Source organism: Ahaetulla prasina, chromosome 13 (assembly GCF_028640845.1).
Source record: "Ahaetulla prasina isolate Xishuangbanna chromosome 13, ASM2864084v1, whole genome shotgun sequence".
Classification (NCBI taxonomy): domain Eukaryota; kingdom Metazoa; phylum Chordata; class Lepidosauria; order Squamata; family Colubridae; genus Ahaetulla; species Ahaetulla prasina.
Genome location: NC_080551.1, coordinates 25,183,081 through 25,205,825, shown reverse-complemented (window position 1 = coordinate 25,205,825; position 22,745 = coordinate 25,183,081). Strand labels below are relative to the sequence as shown.

Here is a 22,745-nt window from a genome sequence, read left to right as displayed (position 1 = left end):
ATAGGTAGCTTAACCTTCTCCAGGTTCTTCATAACAACCTTGTGGGCCCATTTGGATGGCAACAGAGAGAGAAAGAACGAACTGATGGCTGGCCCATGGTTGATGGTGGGCTTGAACTTGGGTCTTCACAGGCCCACTTAAATACTCTTCGTGGCGGTTGGGAAAGAAATGAAACGATGACTTTCCTCAATCCCAAGGTGAAATCCCCTTCCAATCCTATCTTTGACGTGCCTTGCTTGTACCTCCCCTTGTGGCTTGGCCAGAGGACATGTGTATCTCACTCACCATTTGCAGAACATCGGAGGAGACCATCTGCATGCAGCACATCGCCGTTGCCAACGCACACACAATGGTGGAGATGATATTGAGAGCGCAAACACTAAACAGCAGGTCCTGCGCAGAGAGAGAGACACACACACACAAAGAGAGAGAGAGAGAGAGAGACAGGGAGGGAGGGAGAATGTCACATACAGGGAGGTTGGCTGTTCTTCCTTATCTCAACAAGACAGAGAATGAGTGCTAAAAACACTGTTGGCAGAGTGGATAATAAATGCCAGAAATGGTTATCAGCTTAATACAGTTCTTCATTACATCCTCTCTAATCAAACCTGCAAGGGACCTTATCTGGGTGGAGAAACCAACTGAGAATCTACCCAGGAAGAGAACACAACGGCGCCAGATTTTTGCTTAGCCAATGGTGAGTTTTGGTTGTTGTTGTTGTTTTTCCGGAATTCAGAAGCAAAAATGAGATCTTCTGCAGCCAGGCTGAAGGTAGCCAAAGGAGAGAACATGGTGTAAGTGACAGTCAGGTGCATAATAAATGCCACATTATAGTAGAGGTCAGCTTATGGTGCATGGCACAGTTCTGGAGTCCAGAGATCCTGCTTCAGGAGCAGGAGGGTCACAGGTTCAACCCTGATTACAGAAAACCAGATTACAGAAAGCCTTCTTCTAGGCCAGCCAGAAACAGCATCCCTGAATTGAGAGGGGATCTAGCTGAAGATACGCCCATTCAGGACCATTTGTCTCACCTCAAGGCCTAATAATACAAAAATGAGAAATATATAAACTAACTCCACCTTGTAACTGTCTAATTAATCGGGCAGCAGGGGACACGTCCATCGTGAATCCCTCTGGTGTCCATCAACCAGCTCACCAGTTTAGCAAAGGCGGGAAGCTGACGAAGAATCAGCTGGTTCCGAGCGAGCAGAATTGTATTTCTGGGTCCTTATCATTCTGTATGTGGTAAATTGAACAGTGTCGAAGAGCACGCTTGATAGCGAGAGGATGAGGAATCAATTTTGGTTATCTCGAGTCTTTGCTCTATCAGCACGGTTATGGCAGGGAGTCTGACCTTCACAGCAAATCAGAATTTATACCTCTGTCACTGGCTGTTCCTTGCAGGGCCTGAAGTTTGCACAGGGCTTACTCTGAAGTGTCCAGCTGCTGGCTCAAAGCGAAAAGCGTCTAGAGACAAACCGACGTGAATATCTCGGAGGGTCGTCCTCGGCTTACGACCACAATTGAGCCCAACATTTCTGTGGCTAAGCGAGCCGGTTGCAAACAAGTAGCCGTTCCATTCAATTGCCTGATTATTATGCCTCTCTCATGAGCGAAGGTCTGGCCGGGTCAATGCCTGCCCTGTTTTCTCCCATCTGCTGCGTGCAGGGTTTAGCTGGGATACAACTGCCCATATTAATTTGGGGTCATATACCTCTGGAAGCGTAATTACGAAAGACGCTCTCATAAATGTTCTTCAGGATGCAGAGGAAAATATTTGATCTATGACACACCTGGCCAGAGAAGGGAATTAACCCCATTATATCTAATGTGCCTAATTCACCGCCACTCTCTGTAGGCTAAATGGCATAAGGCAGGGAAGAGAACTGTCCAGAAAATTAAAGCCACCCTTAATAAGGTCTCCTCCTCGTTCTTCAGCCTACGAATATTGAATTCACCCTCCTATCTCTTCCCGGATGGAGGAAGCTCTTCTTCCTTCGTTAAGCCTTATCTTGCAAGAAATCGTCTGTCTGAACCCAGACAGAAGACCATCATGGAAGCTGCAAGGCCAGGCAAAGCCTTGGCAGCCAAAAACGTATTAAGGCTTCTCAAATGCAGAAAAGCTCAGTTTTTCTTTCCTGACATATCAATTGAAACGCCAGATCAGGAAGAGAGAAAGAGGTAATGAAGAGAGAAAGAGAAAAACAGAAAGAGAGAGTGAGAAAGAGAGAGTGAGAAGGAGGGAGGGAGGGAGGGAGGGAGGGAAGGCAGGAAGGAAGGCAGGAAGGCAGGAAGGAAGGAAGAAAGAAAGGAAGGAAAGAGATGAATCCTCTTCTATTACCAGATTGGAGATGTGAATCACCTACTTAGATGCCAACAAATAATAATTAGAGAAAGCCAGGAAGGCTACCACTGTCAAGAGTTCTAGGTTGGAAGACGGTTAAGGCAGAACAAGATGCAACGGATGGAAACTAATCAAGAAGAGAAGCAACCTAGAAACAAGGAGAAATTTCCCAACAGTGAGAACACTTCATCAGTGGAATGTCTTGCCTTCGGAAGTTTTGGGTGCTCCATCACTGGAGGCTTTAAGAAGAGACTGGGCATTTGCCTGCAATGGTATAAGATCTCCTGCTTGAGCAGACCTCCAAGGCCCTTTGCAACTCTATTATTCTGTTATTCTGCTGCAGGGGGACATTCATTCATTGGCATCCTTCAGTCTCAAAAGACTCTGGTATCGTGCTCTGGAAAGAGATCCTAAAACAGCATCTCGTGTGGCTAAAAAGGCCAATTCGAGAGCGGCAATCCCTTCCACATTGAGGGCAGGTACATTCTGTCCCCTGCCCAGCCCCCAGATTTCGCTGGTTCCGGGACGGCCTCTTTGCCTCAGCCTGTCTCTTCGAATTGGAGAAGGCCATGCTGCGTCTTTAGGGGGACAAGAGCAGGGAAAAGTCATTATCTTTAGAGAGCTCTGGTTGCCTAAAGTAGGAACAAAAAGCCGAATGGTGCTGGATCAGCCTGGCTCCTTACTGGCAAATAAACAGGCCGGGATCTGCAGGCAACAAGTCACTGCCCTTAACAGCAGTTCTGACCCTTAACAACATCTTAGATGAAGTTCCTCTTTTCTATGCTGGTCACGTCTGAGATGATGGATTTGTTCTAAAGCCCAGTGAGATCTAAGTGAAATTTTCTTCTTGCTTATTGCCTTCGCTGGCGTGACCCAGGCCACCAAAGCCTGCTGATGGCCAGAGTGAAGGATCGCTCCCCTTGGCCCGGAGGCTCTCGATTTGGCCTCCTTATTAGGGCAACTTGGAAGAAACCCATAAATCAGAAGAGCTGGCTAAAAAAAGGGGGGGGAGGGGAGGGAATCAAACCACCTTGCTGATGCTTTGGGAAATGAAAGCTCAAGGATGAAAATTAAACGGGAGTTGGTGGCTCTTTGCATTGCTTGGAGGGGTTGTAACTTTCCTAAATATTTATTTGTTAAAGATATATGCCACCCATCTCATTCGGAAAGGTGACTGGGCAGCTAATAGTTTTACTAAAGCGGAATTAAATCAACATACGGCCCAGAGATGTTAACCATCACAATACATGGATTGTATTAAAACAAGAAGCTAGTTTACTTATTCTAGATCCAGGCTCAGAACCCCCAAATGTGTATTGGTGCAGACCCAAGCTATCCAGCTGTGAAGAAAATTGCTCAGCAGATGTTCGGACACGCTCTTTCTGTACCTACTCAAGGGCCAAAGCAATGTTGATGACATCTCCTCTTTTTAAACTCCTGTTACCATAGAAGCAGGAAAGAGATCATGGTTTTGACTAGCCTTCAGACATTTAATCAGAATCCAACAATTATCTGTGCCTTTCTCTCTTTTATAGGCAATTTTCTGAGGCTTCACTCCAGAATTTAGTGAGTCTTCTTGGGAGTATCCGAGAGAGATTAAGGCTTCAGCACCATAGACAGTTCCCCATAATGGTTCAAGATTCAGGAGAATCAACCCCAAAATCTGAAGGAGGTGAGAAATTGTGAGCTCTACTTTGACCTGGGAAGCTAAGAAGCCATTAGACTGGTTGCCACTTGGAGGGGAGACTTCCAGGGCTGTAAACTAGGCTGGAAATAATCTCCAGGAAGGAGGTAATTACAAATTACTTCTAGATTGTTGCCAAGAAAACGACAGAATCCTTTTCCAGAAGTCATATTCAACTCAACAAAAACCTTCCTTTGATGACTCAGTCAGTACTATCTATCTTTGATAGCTTCTACTCATACATCTAAGGCCACTGCAAGGACACACCATCTCACACTGAGATCCACAGTAGACCACACCATAAAATGCTTCCAGTCTTAGCCTATCTCCTTTGGGCTCAAAGGCTATATGAAGTCAGATTTGACTAGCACATGAATAGAAGCCACCAGGGAATTCCAAAGTTCTAGGTTCTAGACTCTTTTTGGGAGTCAAGAAAGCTTCCAGAAGAAGCCTGTATCAAACCAGTCCTTGTTTGTTGCCTTGAAATGGTGACCTTGCAGGCCTTTTCAATTCTTTTGGCACCTGGCCCTCAAGACGGTTACCAGCCTTATGTTCTAGGATTATGTTACATTAAGATATAGGAAATGCCACCAGGTGGCCTTAAGGGAAGACTCGCCAAAGGAGGCTCTGGAGGCAGAGTCAACGATGACAAGCCAAGAGCAAAATTTGTCAAAATGTAATACAGAGCAGCTGTTTCTCCCATCTGTTCTCCTGTTCATCCCACTGCTGATTTTACCGTGCTTAAGGAAATGCATCTTGGCAGCCTCCCCACACAACAGCACCCCCATCCCACCCCACCCCACTCCATTCAAACCAGTCCTTTCCCCCCCACATCCAGAGCCGTGTGTAGGACTAGAGCCCAACAAAGGGAAAACTAAAATTAGCTCGTGGCTTGAAGAGGTTAAACATTTGCAAGGAGGGCAAGCTATAATTTGAAAAAAACAACAACAACTCAAAGATGTATTTTGCAGCTTGGAAAATTTAAATAGACAGGAGTCTCCGTTTTCGCAGGGCTGTGTTTCGTGAAGCGCTGCCTCCAGTTAATCCAAATCCAATCATCCCATAACAACTCCTCTGCAGAGAAATGACAACTTAATATTGTGCGTGTGACTGTGGCACGGCTGTTAAACCTGGCCCTGTTTATGCACGTTCACACCCGGCATGCCGGCCACTCTATAAGGGGCCGTGAGTCAGATTCTTTATTCTTACTTCTTCTCAAAAGCAGCTCTTTCAAGACGCCAGGGAAGGAGAAGCCTCGATCATCTGGGGAAAATTACAGTAATTTGCAAACTTCCTTACTTTCGTGACCAGCTCACTGCTACCATCACCACGGCAGTGCCTGGTTGGGCAAGGCCTCTCCTCATGTCATAACGCAAGAAACTTCCTTTTAAACATGTCAAGGAGGGCATTCAGGTAAGCAAGAGAGAGAAATAACAAGACATTCACTGCCAGGGATGTTTGGAAGGCCAGTTGTTGAGTTGCTGCTTAGGACAGGCAGTGGTGGGTTTCAAATTTTTTTACTACCGGTTCGGTGGGTGTGGCATGGCTTGGTGGGTGTGGCAGGGGAAGGATACTGCAAAAGCTCCATTCCCTCCCCACTCCAGGGGAAGGTTACTGTAAAATCTCCATTTCTTCCCAATCAGCTGGGACTCAGGAGGCAGAGAATAGATGGGGGCGGGGCCAGTCACACTTTTTACTACCGGTTCTCTGAACTACTCAAAATTTCCACTACCGGTTCTCCAGAACTGGTCAGAACCTGCTGAAACCCACCTCTGGGACAGGGGCAATGAATGTATTTTAAGAGGGTCAGATCCAGAAAGAGTTAAAGTAGCTGATGCCATTCCAGTATTGGGGGAGAAACCCAAAACACAGCATAATCAAACGCTGAGGAGCCAAAATGTGTGTTTTAGTTTTGGAGCTATGGTGGCACAGTGATTAGAATGCAATATTGCAGGCTAACTCTGCTGACTGTCAACAGTTTGATCCTGACCAGCTCAGGGTTGAGTCAGCCTTCCCTCCTTCCGAGGTGGGTAAAATGAGGATCCAGATTGTTGGGGGCAAATATGCTGACTCTGTAAACTGCTTAGAACGGGCTGTAAAGCCCTGTGAATTGGTATATAAGTCTAAGTGCTATTAGTTGCAAGAGATGGTATTCTCAGCTTCTCCAGTGTAACTCTAGACCAGTGTTTCTCAACCTTGATGGTGTGACTTCAAGTCTCAGATTTCCTCCCATTTACAGGCTCATGAGAAAGTTGAGATCTATCAGAAAGCATCAGATGCTATGGAGCAATAATGGGAAAAGTTGAATGGCTGTGTGTCTCACTGGTGGACTTCCTGGAGCCATCTGAGGGGGTATCTTGGAAAGCAGGAAGAGGACTAAATGGGCTTTAGTTTACTCCAACAGGCTCTTAACACTCTCCTAGCCATTACTAAGATCCACAGGCGCTGTCAATCTAAGCATGTCATCTGTCTCTCAATGCAACAGGCCCAAAGAACACAGCTGGAGGAACACCTCACACAGCTTCCATGCATAACCGATTGGCTTCCAACGAGAAAATAATACGCCTGTCAATTCTACACACCATGAGCTTTTGAAGGGGTTCATTCCAGCAACTTGCCAAGGGCAAAATTAGGGTGTGGAGCAATAAAAAGGCCCTTGGATGATTGGTCAACTTGACAGCGCCATGAGGAAGAGCCTCATTAGCATCTCACCCGAAGTGCAAGTGGGTTTGGGAGATGCAATCTAGGTCGCTTCCTTTCTGCTTGATTGACCTCCCTGATGGAGCTTCCTTGCTCAGATACCTACAATCAACTGATGAAAGGGGATAATGAACAGTAAAAGTCTTTTCACCCATGGAATTCCTCTCCCTGCTCTCTTTTTCCTTGGGAAACTCAAGACTTTAGATTACAAAGGAGAGCGATCTAACTGGCTAGCATGGCTCCATCTTTTGTTATTTCTTCTTTCTTCACTTCAATTTAAACTATTACCATTTTTTCACATATACATTATTATCATTTTCTTACATAATTATCCATTGCTTATCTATATCTTTCTTCTAACCAATGGTAAAATTTTTCCCATATCTTAAAATATTCTGAATCCTCCCTTCCTTTAATCATCAAAGTGTTGTATCTTATGATTCTTGATGAATATATTTTTTCTTTATGTACACTGAGAGCATATGCACCAAAGACAAATTCCTTGTGTGTCCAATCACACTTGGCCAATCAAGGATTCTATTCTATTCTATATTTTTTTTGCTCTCCAGTTGAATCATTGGCCTCTTCTAACAAGAGAGAATTTATTTGACCTTCCCTAAAGGGGTCTTCAGCAGATATGTGAGGACTAGAATCCTGAGAAGACCTGTCCTGCAGCAGAAGCTGGCTTCTTTCCTTCAGAGCAATCTCAGGCTGAAATAATTTTTCAAGCTTTTGTATTGGGAAAAATAATGGTGGTTTTGCATTTAAGTTTTAATTTTGCTTAACGCGCAGGAGATTTTGAAAACCGGTCTTGCTATAATCTAGACACAACGCTTTTTGCGGTTCCTCTGGGGAACACTTTTAATAAAACTTTTAAAGGAAGGGGGCATAAATTCCAGAGTTTATCCAATATTTAACAATAGGAAAAGACCCCTTAGGAATTAACAAAGCCAACAGAAGAGATTTCTCTTTTTTTTTGCTTTTCTTTATGGCTTTTAGGCAGTGAAAATATGCTTATTGTATTTTTAAATGCCTGCTGGAACTGGAGGGAAAACTCTTTTCAGTTATTGTACCATAACGGCATCTCTCTATAAGGGTTGATTATAACCAAGAATGCTGAGATAAAGGAGCCCAATCGAGTGCAATATTCTGGCGGGGAAAATGAGATTTTGTCGTTTAACAGGGTGTTGCCTCCTTTATCTGCAGGATTTCCAGCTACAACGCATCTCTAATTAACCAAAGCAGATGTTGAAACCCCTCGGTGGGAAACCAGCTCGGAGAAGGGTTGTCATCCAAAGGAGCAGCTTTCAGCTTGACAGCCATGTAAGCAAACCTGCTGTCAAATCCCTCTATTCTTTCTAAATGCCACCAGCACAAGGGCAGAATAGGAAACACAAACTGCACAAGAGAGCTCTCACAAGGAAAGAATGTTCCAGGCTCCTGAAACTAGGCTTCCAGATTTTCAATACAGGAAGCCCTCGAATTACGGCCACAGTTCAGCTCAAAAGACTTGGGTCCTTCCCGGAAGACAAGCTTGGAGACTTACCTTGAGGGTCAACCTGACCGTATTGCACTCCTGCAGCGGGTTCAGTTTCAACATCTCCCCAAGACTGCAGCCTGAAGTCTGGTGTTGCAATTCACAGCACACGCAGACACTGTCACTGTCAAATTTAATCTGAGGAAAAAACAGAGGGGAGGGGAGGCCATCAGGTTTGATCGAGATCAGGCCAAGCCAACATTAACCCTGTTGATGTTCCAGAAATCGTTTGAGCAGTCATGACATGAAGGTCCTTCCTCTGCAGTTAATTTCCCTCAAAGTAACCATGGGTTGGAAATTAACCGTGGTTAGGATGTGGGGTTTCTCCCTCTTCTAACATTCTCCGTTCTACCTTTGAAATTCTTGTAAATTGCTCAGATCGGAACCCAGCATCACAAAAATGGTAGAAATAAGTGAACGGAGTTTTAATGGAAGTGATGAATCCACAGAAGAAATTGCGGTCATCGCTTCCACCCTTGAAAGTCCCAAGTGCGATTGTCTCATCGTGTGATTTTTATCTTGCATCTCATGATCTAATCCTGCCCTTAGGGTAGGACATCTTTATCTGATGTATCTCCTCCTTCAGCTTATAGAGTTAGCCCATTTATAAATCTTACATATAAATAATCCAATAAAAACAAACATGGGTCTAGTGGCTGACCTGTTAGATGGTGATTTCCTACATTATTTTTTAAATTGTTTTATTGTAACACACAATATGACAAACACATAACATACAACATATAAATATATCCTATTTTTAAACAACGTTTCTTAGTGGTCTTCTTTCTTTTTTATACATTTCCCCCCATATCTCATTTATTATTTCATTTTCTTTCTTGTCCCGTTTACTTTATTTACATTAAATTATCTGAAACTAATAGGTTTACTTCTATACATTTCCTACGTTCTTAATGGGGAAGGCGTACAAGGTTTAGCAAGTGGAATAGATAACAAGGAAGAGATCCTTCTGAGTAGGTGTATTTGAGGAAGGCCACAGCAGCTTACTTTAGAGCAGGGGTCTCCAACCTTGGCCCCTTTAAGACTTGTGGACTTCAACTCCCAGAGTCCCTCAGCCAGCAAAGCTGGCTGAGGCACTCTGGGAGTTGAAGTCCACAAGTCTTAAAGGGACCAAGGTTGGAGACCCCTGCTTTAGAGGTACTTAGCCGTTACACAAAACCTCTTTGTTCCATGAGCTCTAAAAACGAATAAACTTGACAGAAATATGCCAAATAAGGACGAACGCTTATTTGTTTTGTGTATTGAGACCGAAGCCCCTGCCAGCATTTATGAACGACAAAATGAGATTTGTCTTATTGGCTCCGTTTATTTCTTGCGCTTCTATTTTAAGGAGCCACGCACTGATGCAAAGGGAACTGGGGCTTCTGATCTCATTTTGTCCCCGGGAGTAGTTATTAAAGAGACAAACCCTCTCCCCCTCCCCCACACACAAGGAGAGATCCGGGTGTGGGGTCCAGAAAGGACATCCCTGGAGATACACCCCAGAGAAAAGCTGAAAACTCTGCCTTGTTTTAAGCTTCCGTTTGCAGGCAGCAGAAATCAAAATAACAGAAGCATAGAATTGGAAGGGTCCTTGGAGGTCTTCTAGTCCAACCCCCTGCTCAAGCAGGAATAATATACTATTTCAGATAAAGGGCTGTTCAATCTCTTCTAAAAAAAAAAAAAAAAACCACCTGTGTTGGAGCACCGACAACTTCTGAAGGGAAGTCGTTCCACTGATTCATTGTTCTACCTGCCAGGAAATTTCTCAGAAAATTGAAAACTTATCAGAAAATTGAGATACACAGTAGTTTAATCATTTGGAAGGGTAAACGTAATATCTTCCTGAGAATTAGCTATCTAAGGACGTGAATTCAGAAGGCATTGAAACAAAAGAAATCAGAAGAGGCAAACACATCTAAAAATTATTGAGGTTCTATATGCTCTATAAAATTGAGACATCCAATGACAGACCCCAAAATGGACATTGATACTTGGAAGGAGTGCACCCAATGCCAAATCAATGTGAAAAAAACAGAATATTATTAAACCGCTTGTCAGGGTTCCAAGGAACACCCCCAATGAAATAAAGCTCTGAGGCTTGAGGTTCCTCAAAGTTCCAATTTATTAGAAATATCATGTTGGCACAGCTGGGAAAACCCAAAACTGAAAGCTTCCAGGTTTTCCACACCCAGTTGACAGTTCACAGCTCTGTCCCACACCCACAAGTTCATCACATTGTCCAATCAACTCTTCACACTCAATTGGATACAATCTTCAGGCAGTCTACATCAGACGCAGGCAAAAGTCCTTGAATACGGAATGCTGTTATAACTACTTTCTACCGCTCCAACCACAACCCACTCCCAACTTCCCCAGCTAAAATATGTGGCAGTTAAGAAGCAAAAAGAAAATTGTCTTCCAAAACTGACACTGCTCATGTTAACTAGCACAGTCTGTGAAACACCTCCCTCCATACCATGAAGAGGGGAGCAATCTAGGGCTGCAGTATAAATGTGTCAGTGACATAGGTATCTTTCATTAGTATTGCCCTGTTATCTTGGGAAATGAAAGTCAATTGCTCCGAGAACAGCCTTTAATGCTTTGCCTCAAAAGAATAAATAAGGTCATCTGCCAGAAGGATATTAACTTGTCCGGAATGTCCATCCTTCACAGAATAAAGGGAAAAATCATAATTTGAAGATTAAACTCAATCGTAAAGTAAACGGAAGCTCATTTGCAAATTAATTTGGCAGCCTTTCTCTCTCTCTCTCTCCCCCCTCCTTCGCTGAGTTCCAGATAAATCAGAATTGAAGGTGGTCCATAAAGAGCACTGAGACTGAACGGAATAATTTCAGAGAAAGAGGGGGAAGAAAGACAAACCAGATGAGGCTAGAAAGATTGATAGATAAGAGCCTCCTCCCAACACTTGAATTCTGCAGATGTAGAAATGCTTGGAAGGCAAAGAATTAAAGGAAAAATGGGAAGGAGGAAGAGAAGGTGACCACACAACTAGTGGTTGCTTCAACAATGTCTTAGGGTTCAAGTCTAGAAGGTCAAAGAGTCATCCACAATCAATAGACCTATCGCTCTCTCTTGACGCCAACCAAGACATGACTAGGGTCGGTCTAAAGACAAGAGCTTTCATATTCCATACTGAATTTCTAACATCCTCCCAGGAGTTCTCACTCTGCTAGAACAATGTTTCCAAGATAACACCCTTCAGGTATCCTGGGATTTCAATGCCCAAGACTGAAGGTCAGCTGGGAGCTAATGTCCCAACCCTTCTGAAGGAAGTCAGGAAGCCCGATTAACCTCTAAATTCTGAAAGTGAGTGAGCAAAGAGTGAGCATTTGACCTCTGAAATGTGAATGGGTTTCAATTCCCACTGGAAAACTGGCATGTGTTTTTAGCATGTTTTACTTCAAAACAAATCAGCAGTATGCAAAAAAAGAGAGAGATGATTTGGATTACTCACCAACTGACACCCTTCTAGAGAGTTCACTAGTTGAGCATTTTGACAGGAGAGAATGGAGCCAGCTAAATTCAGCATCACGCAGACTGCTGACAGCAGCATGAAAAAGGTTATCTGAGGAAGAAAAAGAAGAAGAACTGGATTATTTTATATTGCAATGATCACCAAGAGCTAAGAAATAAGATATTCACAAGGTATCTACTCTGCTTCTGTATTCATTGTGTTTTGGACACTACAGAAGATCCTGAAACCATGTTAATATGCAGTTGGGTTCTATCTCCCAGCTTAATCTAGAGTAACCTGGCTCAACAAGTGGCCTTCACATGGGTTGTACACCAACATCCTTCCAGCCAATACATTAATGCTGGTAGAGAACCATAGAATTATAGATCTGGAAGGGATCACAAGAACCATCTGATCCGAAGAGTCCAACAGGGTACCTGATTGCAGAACATTGTTCTAGAGCAGGGGTCTCTGACATTGGCAACTTTAAGCCTGGAGGACCTCAACTCCCAGCTTTGCTGGCTGGGGAATTCTGGGAGTTGAAGTCCTCCAGGCTTAAAATTACCAAGGTTGGAGACCCCTGTTCTAGAGGTCTGTAAACCCAACATCATCCATTTCTCAACTAGTCATAATATTGAACAGATGATTCTAGATAATGCGTGTACAAAGCAGCATTTCAACCATGTTCAAAACAATACAAGCTGAGAGGTCCCACTCTCTGAAGGAACAGCACTTGCTGACTCTACAGCAGAGGAGAAATTTGGCCTTCAAAGGGCTTAGGAAGTACTTGCTTCCTCCAGTAACCACTTTCCAATAACCAAAGAAGCAGCTGTGTCTTAACCCCTGTGACCCCTTGGGCAGTACATCTGAGCAGAAAAGATTCAGTCTTTCCCTAGCACCTTCTGCCTCCTCCTTGGACCTGGAGGACACTGGTTGGGTATTCAGCGCAAGACAAAAAATTTACATCATTGAAGAAAATACTTGCATCAATTAAAGAGCTGGGATGGAGATCTTTTCTCTGCCTTTCATCATCCAAGGTTGTCCGCATCCACACAAGTATTGCTCAACCTTAGTAGAAGAGATGATGATGATGACGATGATATTCTATCCCCTCAACCAGTATTTCTCAACTTTAAGCTGTGTGGACTTCAACTTCCAAAATTCCCTAACTGGCAACAGGAAGTTGAAGTCCACAGATCTTCAAGTTGCCAAGGTTGAGAAACACTCACCTACCCTGAAGAGAAAATAAGTGGACCAGTAGTCACTGGAGACCCATCCCGACATCTGAGCTCACTTTTCCACATGAGAGGAGGAAGCCCCTTGCAGTCCTCGCCGATACACCATCTGTTTCCCCTCCCCTCCCCTCCCCTCCCTTGCATTGGAAATGAATAATTGCAACTTGATATGCCAGCCACCCTTTCCAGCTAGCTCCATTCCCTTAAGTAAGTGATCAAAAGCTGTCTGAGAGCCCACTTCAAGTACTTGAAACGGATGGGAGCCATGGTGTGGTACAGGCATTGCTCTGCTTTCCCCAAGAGAACCTGGTTTAATTTAGAACATTGCTTCTAATCAGAGGAATGCAATAACAACGTTTGCTTAAGTTTCTGGGTTGCTAATATAACAGCCTCAGGAATAGTTGAAAATGCAAAGAGAATCCTTTTACAGCTCTATCACTTGGGTTCTAGCTGCTACATCTTTATTTAGAAAGAAGAGCATTATTTGGACACACTGGCTCTATCAACACTCTTTGGGGCCCTCACATCATGCCTGCCTCCACTGTTCCTGCCTGGAACTTCTCCTGACAAGAGTGGCTAGATAGGTTTGATTCGTAAATAAACAAACTTGGAAGATCAGACTGCATGAAGAACAACTGTTAGACCATTGTCCCATGAGTAGCTTTGGTTTCACCAGCATGGCTGCTGTCACAGATCACCCTTAACCTGGTTATTGATTTCATCCTCATTCTTCCTTTGTTCAATACGCTGATTCATAACACTAAGCAAAGGATGGTCTTCACACAACCTAAACCATGAAAAAAAAAAAGCAAGGTAAAGATGACCGCAAACCCAACTGAGGATGTTGTGGAAATGGGCAAATTGACTCATGGCTCTCACTGAGGTTGAACAACGTGATTCTACAGACTTATTTTAGTATGAAAGAGATTTCAGAGCAAAATCAAGGCCTGGAGCAGGTCAATATTATAGCTACTGTATATAAATTGTGAATAGTGAAAAAAGTAAGGTTCTATATTTAGGCAAGAAAACCAAAATGAACAGGTACCGTATATACCGTATACGAAGCTATCGAAGTGCTGTCCCGGTGTCTGGAGGCCGTACGGGTCTGGATGGGGAGAAACAGGCTCAAGCTCAATCCCTCCAAGACAGAGTGGCTGTGGATGCCGGCATCCCGGTACAGTCAGCTAAATCCGCGGCTGACCATCGGTGGCGAGTCATTGGCCCCGATGGAGAGGGTGCGCAACTTAGGCGTCCTCCTGGATGAACGGCTGTCTCTAGAAGAGCATTTGACGGCCGTCTCCAGGAGAGCGTTCTACCAGGTCTGCCTGGTGCGCCAGTTGCGCCCCTTTCTGGACCGGGATGCCCTATGCACGGTCACTCACGCACTCGTGACGTCTCGCCTGGATTACTGCAATGCTCTCTACATGGGGCTCCCCTTGAGGGGCATCCGGAGGCTACAGTTAGTCCAGAATGCGGCTGCGCGGGTGATAGAGGGAGCCCCTCGTGGCTCCCGTATAACACCCATCCTGCGCAGACTGCACTGGCTACCTGTGGCCTTCCGGGTGCGCTTCAAGGTTTTGGTGACCACCTTTAAAGCGCTCCATGGCATAGGGCCGGGTTATCTACGGGACCGCCTACTGCTACCGAATACCTCTCACCGACCCGTGCGCCTCACAGAGAGGGACTCTCAGGGTGCCGCCAGCGAGGCAATGTCGCCGGGTGGCGCCCAGGGGAAGGGCCTTCTCTGTGGGGGCTCCCACCCTCTGGAACGAACTACCCCCAGGACTTCGTCAGCTTCCGGACCTTCGGACCTTCCGCCGCGAGCTTAAAACATACTTATTTAATTGCGCAGGACTGAGCTAGATTTTAATTTACGGGTTTTAAATTGGGTTTTATTTTCATATTTTTAATTTAGGCTTTTAGAATAAGTTTTTTAATTGTTTTTAGACTGTATTTATCTATTTTTAAATGCCTGTAAACTGCCCTGAGTCCTTCGGGAGATAGGGCGGTATATAAATTTAAATAATAAATAAATAAATAAATAAATAAATAAATAAATAAATAAATATGTGGCACCTTGCTCAATAGTAGTAACTGTGAGAGGGATCTTGGAGTCCTAGTGGACACCCATTTAGATATGAGTAAGTCATGTGCAGAAGCTGCCAAAAAAGCCACAGAGGGATAGAATCAAGATCATGTAAAGTGTTAATACGACTTTATAAGACCTTGGTAAGGCCACACTTGGAATCCTGCTTCCAGTTTTGGTTGCCACATTGTAAAAAAAATGTGGAGACTCTAGAAAGAGTGCAGAGAAAAGCAACAAAGAGGATTAGAGGACTGGAGGCTAAAACACATGAAGAATGGTTGCAGGAACTGGGTCTGTCTAGTTTAGTGAAAAGAAGGACAAGGGGAGACATGATAGCAGTCTTCCAAAAACTCAGGGGTTGCCACAAAGAAGAGGGAGTCAAGCTATTCTCCAAAGCACCTGAGGGCAGGACAAGAAGCAATGGGTGGAAACTCATCAAGGAGAGAAGCAACTAAGGAGAAATTTCCTACAGTTAGAACAATTAATAAGTGGAACAACTTGTCTCCAGAAGTTGTGAATGCTCCAACACTGGAAGTTTTTAAGATGTTGGATAACCATTTGTCTGAAGTGGTGCAGGGTTTCCTGCCTGGGCAGGGGGTTGGACTAGAAGACCTCCAAGGTCCCTTCCAACTCTGTTGTTGTTGTTGTTAAATTGAATGAATAAATATTCCAATCCTAATTGCTATTCCTAACCCCAAGTGAGTCTATACACGGAAGAGCTCGTCTCCTCTTTCTCTTATTATAATTTTTCAGGCACAAATCCTCTCTTTTACATCAGTTTGCAAAAAAAATTTGTTCCGATTTAGGAAGGAAAAAAACCTCCATATAAACATGCACAACATTTCTAATTTCAAAGCTACAAAACATTCAGCACCAATCATCTGTGTAAGCAGAATGTCCTCCGACTTGGTTTTTCCCCCATTGCAAAACTGCACCGTAAAATCCAGGCGCATGCAAGCGACAATAATCCTTGGGGGGGGGTGAGGAAACCATCTCCCCTTCTCTCCCCCACCTCCCCCACCCCGGACTTGAAAGCCTCTGAAACTTGTCAGATCCTCACCCCCCCCCTCCATGTCCCGAATCGATTCCAAAACCAAAAAAGCTTCGTTTTCAATTATCTCCATAATGAAAGGAAACACGTTGAAAGCGTGTGGGAGCAAAGAGTGCCAGATGGCTTTGGAAGGAAGGAGAGGAGCGAAGCTTTTATCTGCACATCAAGCGTTGAGAGCGCCCAGATTCCACCGCCAGAACTGATATGGAAGATGGATCCTTATCAAATGGTCTACCCAAAAACAGAGCAGGAATCTCACCATGAGGGCTTGGAGCTGCCTTGAACTTTGACTTAGCAGAGCTTTGGAAAGAAGGAAGGAGGCTGAATGAAGGATCCATTCTTCAGGCTCCAATTTGTTACCCAAAGAAACAAGAATCTCACCCAGGTATGAAGTTCTATCTGTTGTGACACAGGCCCAAGTAGGTAGTAGGAAACTTAGTCCGTGAAAAAAAAAAAACTTACTTTATTCGAACAGCTGAGAATTACTCAAATTAAAGCAAATTCCTCCCAACACAAATTCCTCAATCCTATCGCAAACCTTGGTCCAATTAGACAAACTGCCAAAGACCTTTCTTGGCAAACATTCAGAAGTCACACAAATAAATGCAAGACGTGGACGAAGCAGAAGATGAAGCAAAAGACAAAGCTACCAATGTTGTTTTCTGGCAAAGCCCAAACGCCATTGCTGGTCTGTTTTAAGCCTTAAGGGAGGGGCCAATCATCTCTTGGCCCTACTCCCGAGTTGTCCTTTTTGCTTGAGCTGCTCTTGCCTTCTGGCAGCTCTTCTCATGCGTGCATTAGGAACAGGCTCCTCCTGTTCCTCTGCCTCACTACTGTCAGTCTCTGGAGGCTCTGGAGTCTGCACATCACTCCCCGATGGCCCTGGACTCACCTCAGCCTCACTGTTGTCCGACTCCATTGCCAGCTCCACAGGCTGCTGGTGGACCACAACACTATCAAACTCTTTGAAGTTGGCCCAAGCCCTTTGGATATTTTGTACCGCCTGCAGATTCCCTGGAGTTTTACCTACATCACATCTGAAGGGCATCGGAATTAGACTGGTTTGTACTTTCTACAAGATCTACAAGCTTCCCTACAGGACAGGAATTTTGCAAGACCTGCTACCCCAAAGCCTTGGATTTTAGCTGCATGATGTGGCCCAGAATAGGCTACAATGGACTCTATCCTGCCACATTCTAGAACAGGGGTGTCAAACCCAAGGCCTGTGGGCTGGATCTGGCCCATGGGGTGCTTAGATCTGGCCTGTGGGGCCACTCTGGAAACAGCGAAAGACCGGCCCGCGGTGCCTCTGCCAGCGAAAACGGAGCTCCCAATCTCCATTTTTGGCTGGGACGGCCTCCTGCAACCCTCTGCCAGCAAAAATGGAGCTTGGAAGGGCCGTACATTTTGCTGGCGGAGCACTTGGGCTGCCACAGGCACCACCGACATGAGTGATGTCAAGTTGGCCACATCCCGGCCCCCGAGGTCAAACACAACCCTGATGCGGTCCTCAATGACACCCCAGCAGCTCACCCCATGGCTTGTGACCTCTGTTGCAGTGCAATTCCTACCTTCAATGCCCACAGAGAGCAGCTGCAAAATGCCACAGCAGCATCCAAGCACAAAAATGTGCTTTACTTTACTTTTACCACAATGTCCTTTCCCAAAACGGTGATGCACCATCAGGTGGCATTGTTGGCAGATCACAGCTGAAATGCTTCCATTTCTGTCTACATTGGATCCAATATACCCAACTCTTTCAAACGAGAACGAGGGAGGAATTTCCTAGGAGGGAGAACAATTAACCAGTGAAACAACTTGACTCCAGAAGCTGTAGGTGTCTCCATCCCTGGTGGCTTTCAAGGAGAGACTGGACAGCCATTTATCTGAAATGTTACAAGGTCTCCTACTTGAGTAGGAGGTTGGACTAGAAGATCTCCAAAGTCCCTTCCAATTCTGTTATTCTGTTAAATGCCCTTACCTGGTGGGGGCGCCATGGTTCGAATGTAGTACTGCAGGCCACTTCTGCTGACTGCGGGCTGCCTGCAATTCGGCAGTTCGATTCTCACCAAGTCTCAAGGTTGACTCAGTCTTCCATCCTTCCGAGGTGGGTAAAATGAGGACTCAGATTGTTGGGGGCAAGAGGCTGACTTTGTAAACCACTTAGAGAGGGCTGTAAAGCACTGTGAAGTGGTATATAAGTCTACGTGCTATTGCTATCATCTGCTTTGCCACTGGGAGTGGCTGAGATTCTGAAGGTGGCACTGAGCTCCTTCCTTGAAGAATTTACATTGTTATGATAGGACTCCTCATCATATTACAAGTTTTAGGATTCCAATTCTTAGGATTTCTAGGTTGATGGCCTCCCTCTTCATATTTGTGCCATTGTTTGGCCAAGTCACACAAACTCCAAGCAAGGCTTAATGTCCCTGCAAAGAGAAGGCGTGTCTGAAGTTTACCCCAACCACTTTGCTGAAATGTGATTGAGCAGATGTGTTTTAATCACCACTCGGGACCAACATCCTCACGCTCATAAACTCCATCTGCAGAAGTAGATAGTACTGGGGAATGTCTCATACTGCAAAATAAATTACACACTTCACATGCCATTAGAGGCAACATGTTCCCCGATCATAGCTAAGACTGCGTCATCTGTGTTTCAATCATTTCATCTTGAGTAATAAATCAAGGGGAACTAATGTCAGCCTGCCTCTCCAAGTTATTCACAGGAGTGGGACCACATAGTTAGGCAATCATACCCAGAAACAATCAATGTCAAAACATCTGTTATTCAAATCACATTCTCAACGATACAACCTGCTGAATTTGCCTTCTCCACCATATCCTCTTAATGTCTGCCCTACTCATGCCCTACTCATCGCTGTCACCATCCTTTCCCATCTCATCACAGAGGGCAGGCTATGGGGTTTCAGACATGGTGCTCTGAGGAAGCGTTAAGATGGTCTGGGATGCTCTGTCATCAGGAGAAGGTGATGGGGAAACATGACTGTTGCTTTCAGTCATCACTTAGAAAAGTGTTTTTCAAACCTTTAAGATGTGTGGAATTCAACTCCCAGAATTCCCCAGCCAGTTCCCCAATGTTTCAAAAGACAATTTACCTCCAAAAGGTAAGGCTTCAAACAATGCCTGGAAGTTGCAAGGCATGGTCAATTCCTCCAGGCCAGGGATCTGCAACCTGTGGCTCTGGAGTCACATGTGGCTCTATCATCCCTCTGCTGCAGCTCCCTGTCACTCAAAATATGCGTCACAACTGCCAATATGTGACATCCGCCAGCACATGATTTATTGAGCTTTTTGACCCATCTTTTTTTTTTTCCAGAGTTCAAAATGTTTTTGTTGCATGCAGAATAAAAAATTGTTTTCTCTGTAGCAGTTCATTGATTTCATAAATGCAACACACTATAGTTTTTTTATACATAGCATAAAGGTAAAAAATGATATATGCAGTGTTACCTTCATTTTAGATATCAAAAGGGTTTTGTGGCTCCTGGTGGTTTTTTTTTAATGGGAAAAGCTCCAGGCTGAGCACTCAGGAGGAAAGCTGAGGTTGCTCTCCGTGGTTCTGAAATCTAAGTCCACTCTAGAGTGGAACAACTTCATTTTTCTTCAGTTGACTCCCTCTTGCCACATATTGTTCCTTAGCCAGCATCCCGAGTAAAGTTTGATTGATTTAACAACATTGAACACTGAAGTAAATCCATCATTAAAAACATAACATCCATATGTAAAACAAAAGATTAAAAAAATGAAGCCCAATAGACTTGCTGTCAAACAAGTCCAAATTCTCTTTTAAAGAGGACAGTTTTCATTATCTTCTGAAAAATAATCAGGACAGAGACAAAACTAATCTTGGGCAACCATCTCTGTTTGGGGAAGAGAGCTACTACTATGAAAGCCAATCTCTGAGCCCCAGTGCCCTTGTTTACTTTCAAGGTGGATATCTGGACATCTTCTCCCTCCTGGATTATGTAGGGCAGGCAGAACCTACAAAAAGGGGATAGTCCTGACAGTAACAATGCCCCATGCCCTACAAAAAGCTTTCTAGGTGAGCAACACTTTGGATTGGGTCTTGATGCCTAAAGTTCCTCCGGAATAGGGATTAGTCAGCTCAGTTGTGTAACATCCTACATCAGTTGTAGCTTCCAAGTTGACTCAGAAGGGAGGCCTCAGATGATGCAATTCCCTGATGGGATTATGTCCAGCTTGATACAGTAGATACTTGGAGATGCCAAGAACCTTCTGCACTGGCCTGCGGGTGTCAAGCTGGGTTATACAACAACTTTGTAGGGGAAGACAATAGCCACCCACTACATTCAAGAGGCAGATCTCAGTAGCTCGCCCACCAAGCTTTTATCATTCCTCCTGGTGTCACCAAAAAGATAACCTATGCAGAAGGATGTGAGGTACAGTCAGCCAGTCCCTTCGAAGATCCCGTCCGTAATGCATGCCGAGCGATTTAACTGGTGTTCAGAAGTTCAGCGATTATTCCGAGCACATTTCCTGATGCAACTATGTGTGGCCACCTTAATATTCTCTTTCATGCGTGGCTTCTATGACGATAATCCCGCTCATTGGGAACAGAGAGGGTGGAGGGACAAAGAGAGAGGCACCAGACTCCAAAACAAACATGAGATCATCTGAGTTAAGTGGGAAGAGAGGTGGGCCACCTGAAGCACGTCCCACTTTGGCAAAGAATACTGAAAAAAAACCCCACCACGGAGCATGAAGCGTCCCATCATTTCTTGCCAAATACATCTATATTTTTTCTCCTCCAGAAACCTTGCAGCTCCTTTTTCTTTTTCTTTTTGTCTTCTAAGGACCTTTTTGTCTCACGCTTCGCCAGCTTCTAAATGGCCCAGACAATAGCAGTGTCAGCCCCGTAACTGTTTAGCATTCCCTCCGCTCGCTGTATTTCCCTTATCGTTTTGACTGTGGCTTGAGCTTATTATCTGCTCCCCGCTCTCTGTATCTGGATGCCTCGACAAAAACCCTGCAAAACACAACGCTAGGCAGCCAGTCGTCTCGGTGTGCAATTAAACGTTTGTCGTCTTTGGATTGTGTGGAAGCATCCTGCGCAGGATGAAATGAAATCACCTTCTCTGGATAGTATCACTTTCTGCATCCTTGATCAGCAATTAGCTTTCTTCTTCCTTGTACATCTCATTGCTTAAGCGAAGGGTTTGAGCTACTCATTTATTTTGTTCAACTTACTAACCCTACCTAATCGTAAGTGTCTTGGGGCAGCATACAAAAGCTTTGAAAACACAACATAAAAACAAAAGAGATAATAAACAAAAGAATAACAACATTGTATTGGGAATGCATTTGTTCATAAGCCCTTACTTACGTAACATCCATAGGATGTACCAGAATCTGCAATGTGACATTGGGTTGACTTTTGTGTCCTTCTCTATCGTAATTGCAGCCCACACAATTTTCTTTCTCTCCCACAAATTGCATTGGGCAAATTGTCTTTGTTAATTTCTGCCTCCCTGCTGGGTGTGACTTTCTTTGAATTTCTCAGAGGTTTAGAAGACCGACTTCTATGGAAGTGAGAGAATCCCTCAGCTGCTCAGGTTCTTATCACCGACCCAATTTTCCCTAATCTTCCATCTGTTCACTTCAATTGTGTGCCTGGTTGCTTTTTCAAGATCACCCAATCCAAAGTGGGTTTGGGCACTGGTGGATTTGCTCTGTTGGGAAAAAACCCGTCATGGGATGTGCAGCTGCTGAGGTGTGCAACACATCAGCAAAGAAATATCTTTGTGGAAAGTTCATTTGTCTTCCTTAGATAACAGATGAAGCCATGCGACACCACCATTCTTCTAGATGAACCTATGTAGACCATGGCTTTAAGAATAATTTAGTTTATGAAGAAGAAGGAAGGAGGGAGGGGGAGAAGGAGGAGGAAGAGGAGGAGGAGATGGAAGAAGTGGAGGTGGAGGAGGATGGGAAGAAGAAGAGGAAGGGAGGGGAGGAGGAAGAAGAATGCAGGCATCTGAGGAAAGCTAAGGTAGCAACCACAACTGAAGCCTCCATTTAGACTTTCTCAACTCCTCCTCAGCAGCAGAGAGGAAAGACGTATGCATATCCATACCGAATGGAAGTCCAGGCCACTTACAGTTTGTGAAGTCGGGAAGCCTCATCACCCTTCAAGTATGCTTTTTCTCAGAATGCAACTTCAAATCGGGGTGACTATTCCCACCAGTTGTGCAGGATGCGCGTAGAAAGCCTCCTGAGAACTAGTTGTTTCCCATCCAGAAACGAACATGCTGGACGCTGGCCGAGGACCAGGCGTTTGGTCTAAGAAGATGGGAAAATCCGCAGAAGACAAGGCCATGGGAATCAGCCAGGGCTCTTTCCCAGGTCGTTGCTATTTCTCCAGAAAGCTTTCATGACTTATAAACCCAGCGAGTTTGGCAGGAGGCAGGTCTAATTGTCTCTGCGGTGCTCTTACTGCCTCTTCGGTTATTTACTAGATGTTCATCTTGACTCTCCTCCAAGGAGTTGGAAGGGAGCACACGTACCTTCTCTTGCCCTCCCCGCTTATATTTGCTTCGCAGCAGCCCCACGAGGTGGATTAAGCTGATAGAGAGTAATTAAGTTAGC

General features: G+C 44.6%; 1 protein-coding gene across 4 annotated transcripts in view; it reads right to left on the bottom strand.

The window, feature by feature from the left end:
- The window catches only part of ENTREP2 (endosomal transmembrane epsin interactor 2), a 72,978-nt gene that overhangs the window by 12,136 nt on the left and 38,097 nt on the right, over window positions 1-22,745 (bottom strand). For 3 of the 4 annotated variants that reach the window (XM_058156496.1, XM_058156499.1, XM_058156501.1), the window contains exons 3-5: window positions 11,744-11,854; window positions 8,275-8,403; window positions 286-393 (exon numbers count right to left, since the gene is read on the bottom strand). In XM_058156496.1, coding sequence (XP_058012479.1) covers window positions 286-393; window positions 8,275-8,403; window positions 11,744-11,854 — 348 coding nt within the window. Of the gene's footprint in view, window positions 1-285; window positions 394-8,274; window positions 8,404-11,743; window positions 11,855-22,257; window positions 22,386-22,745 lie in introns of those variants that run through there. The other variant, XM_058156500.1, reaches the window with a different exon arrangement.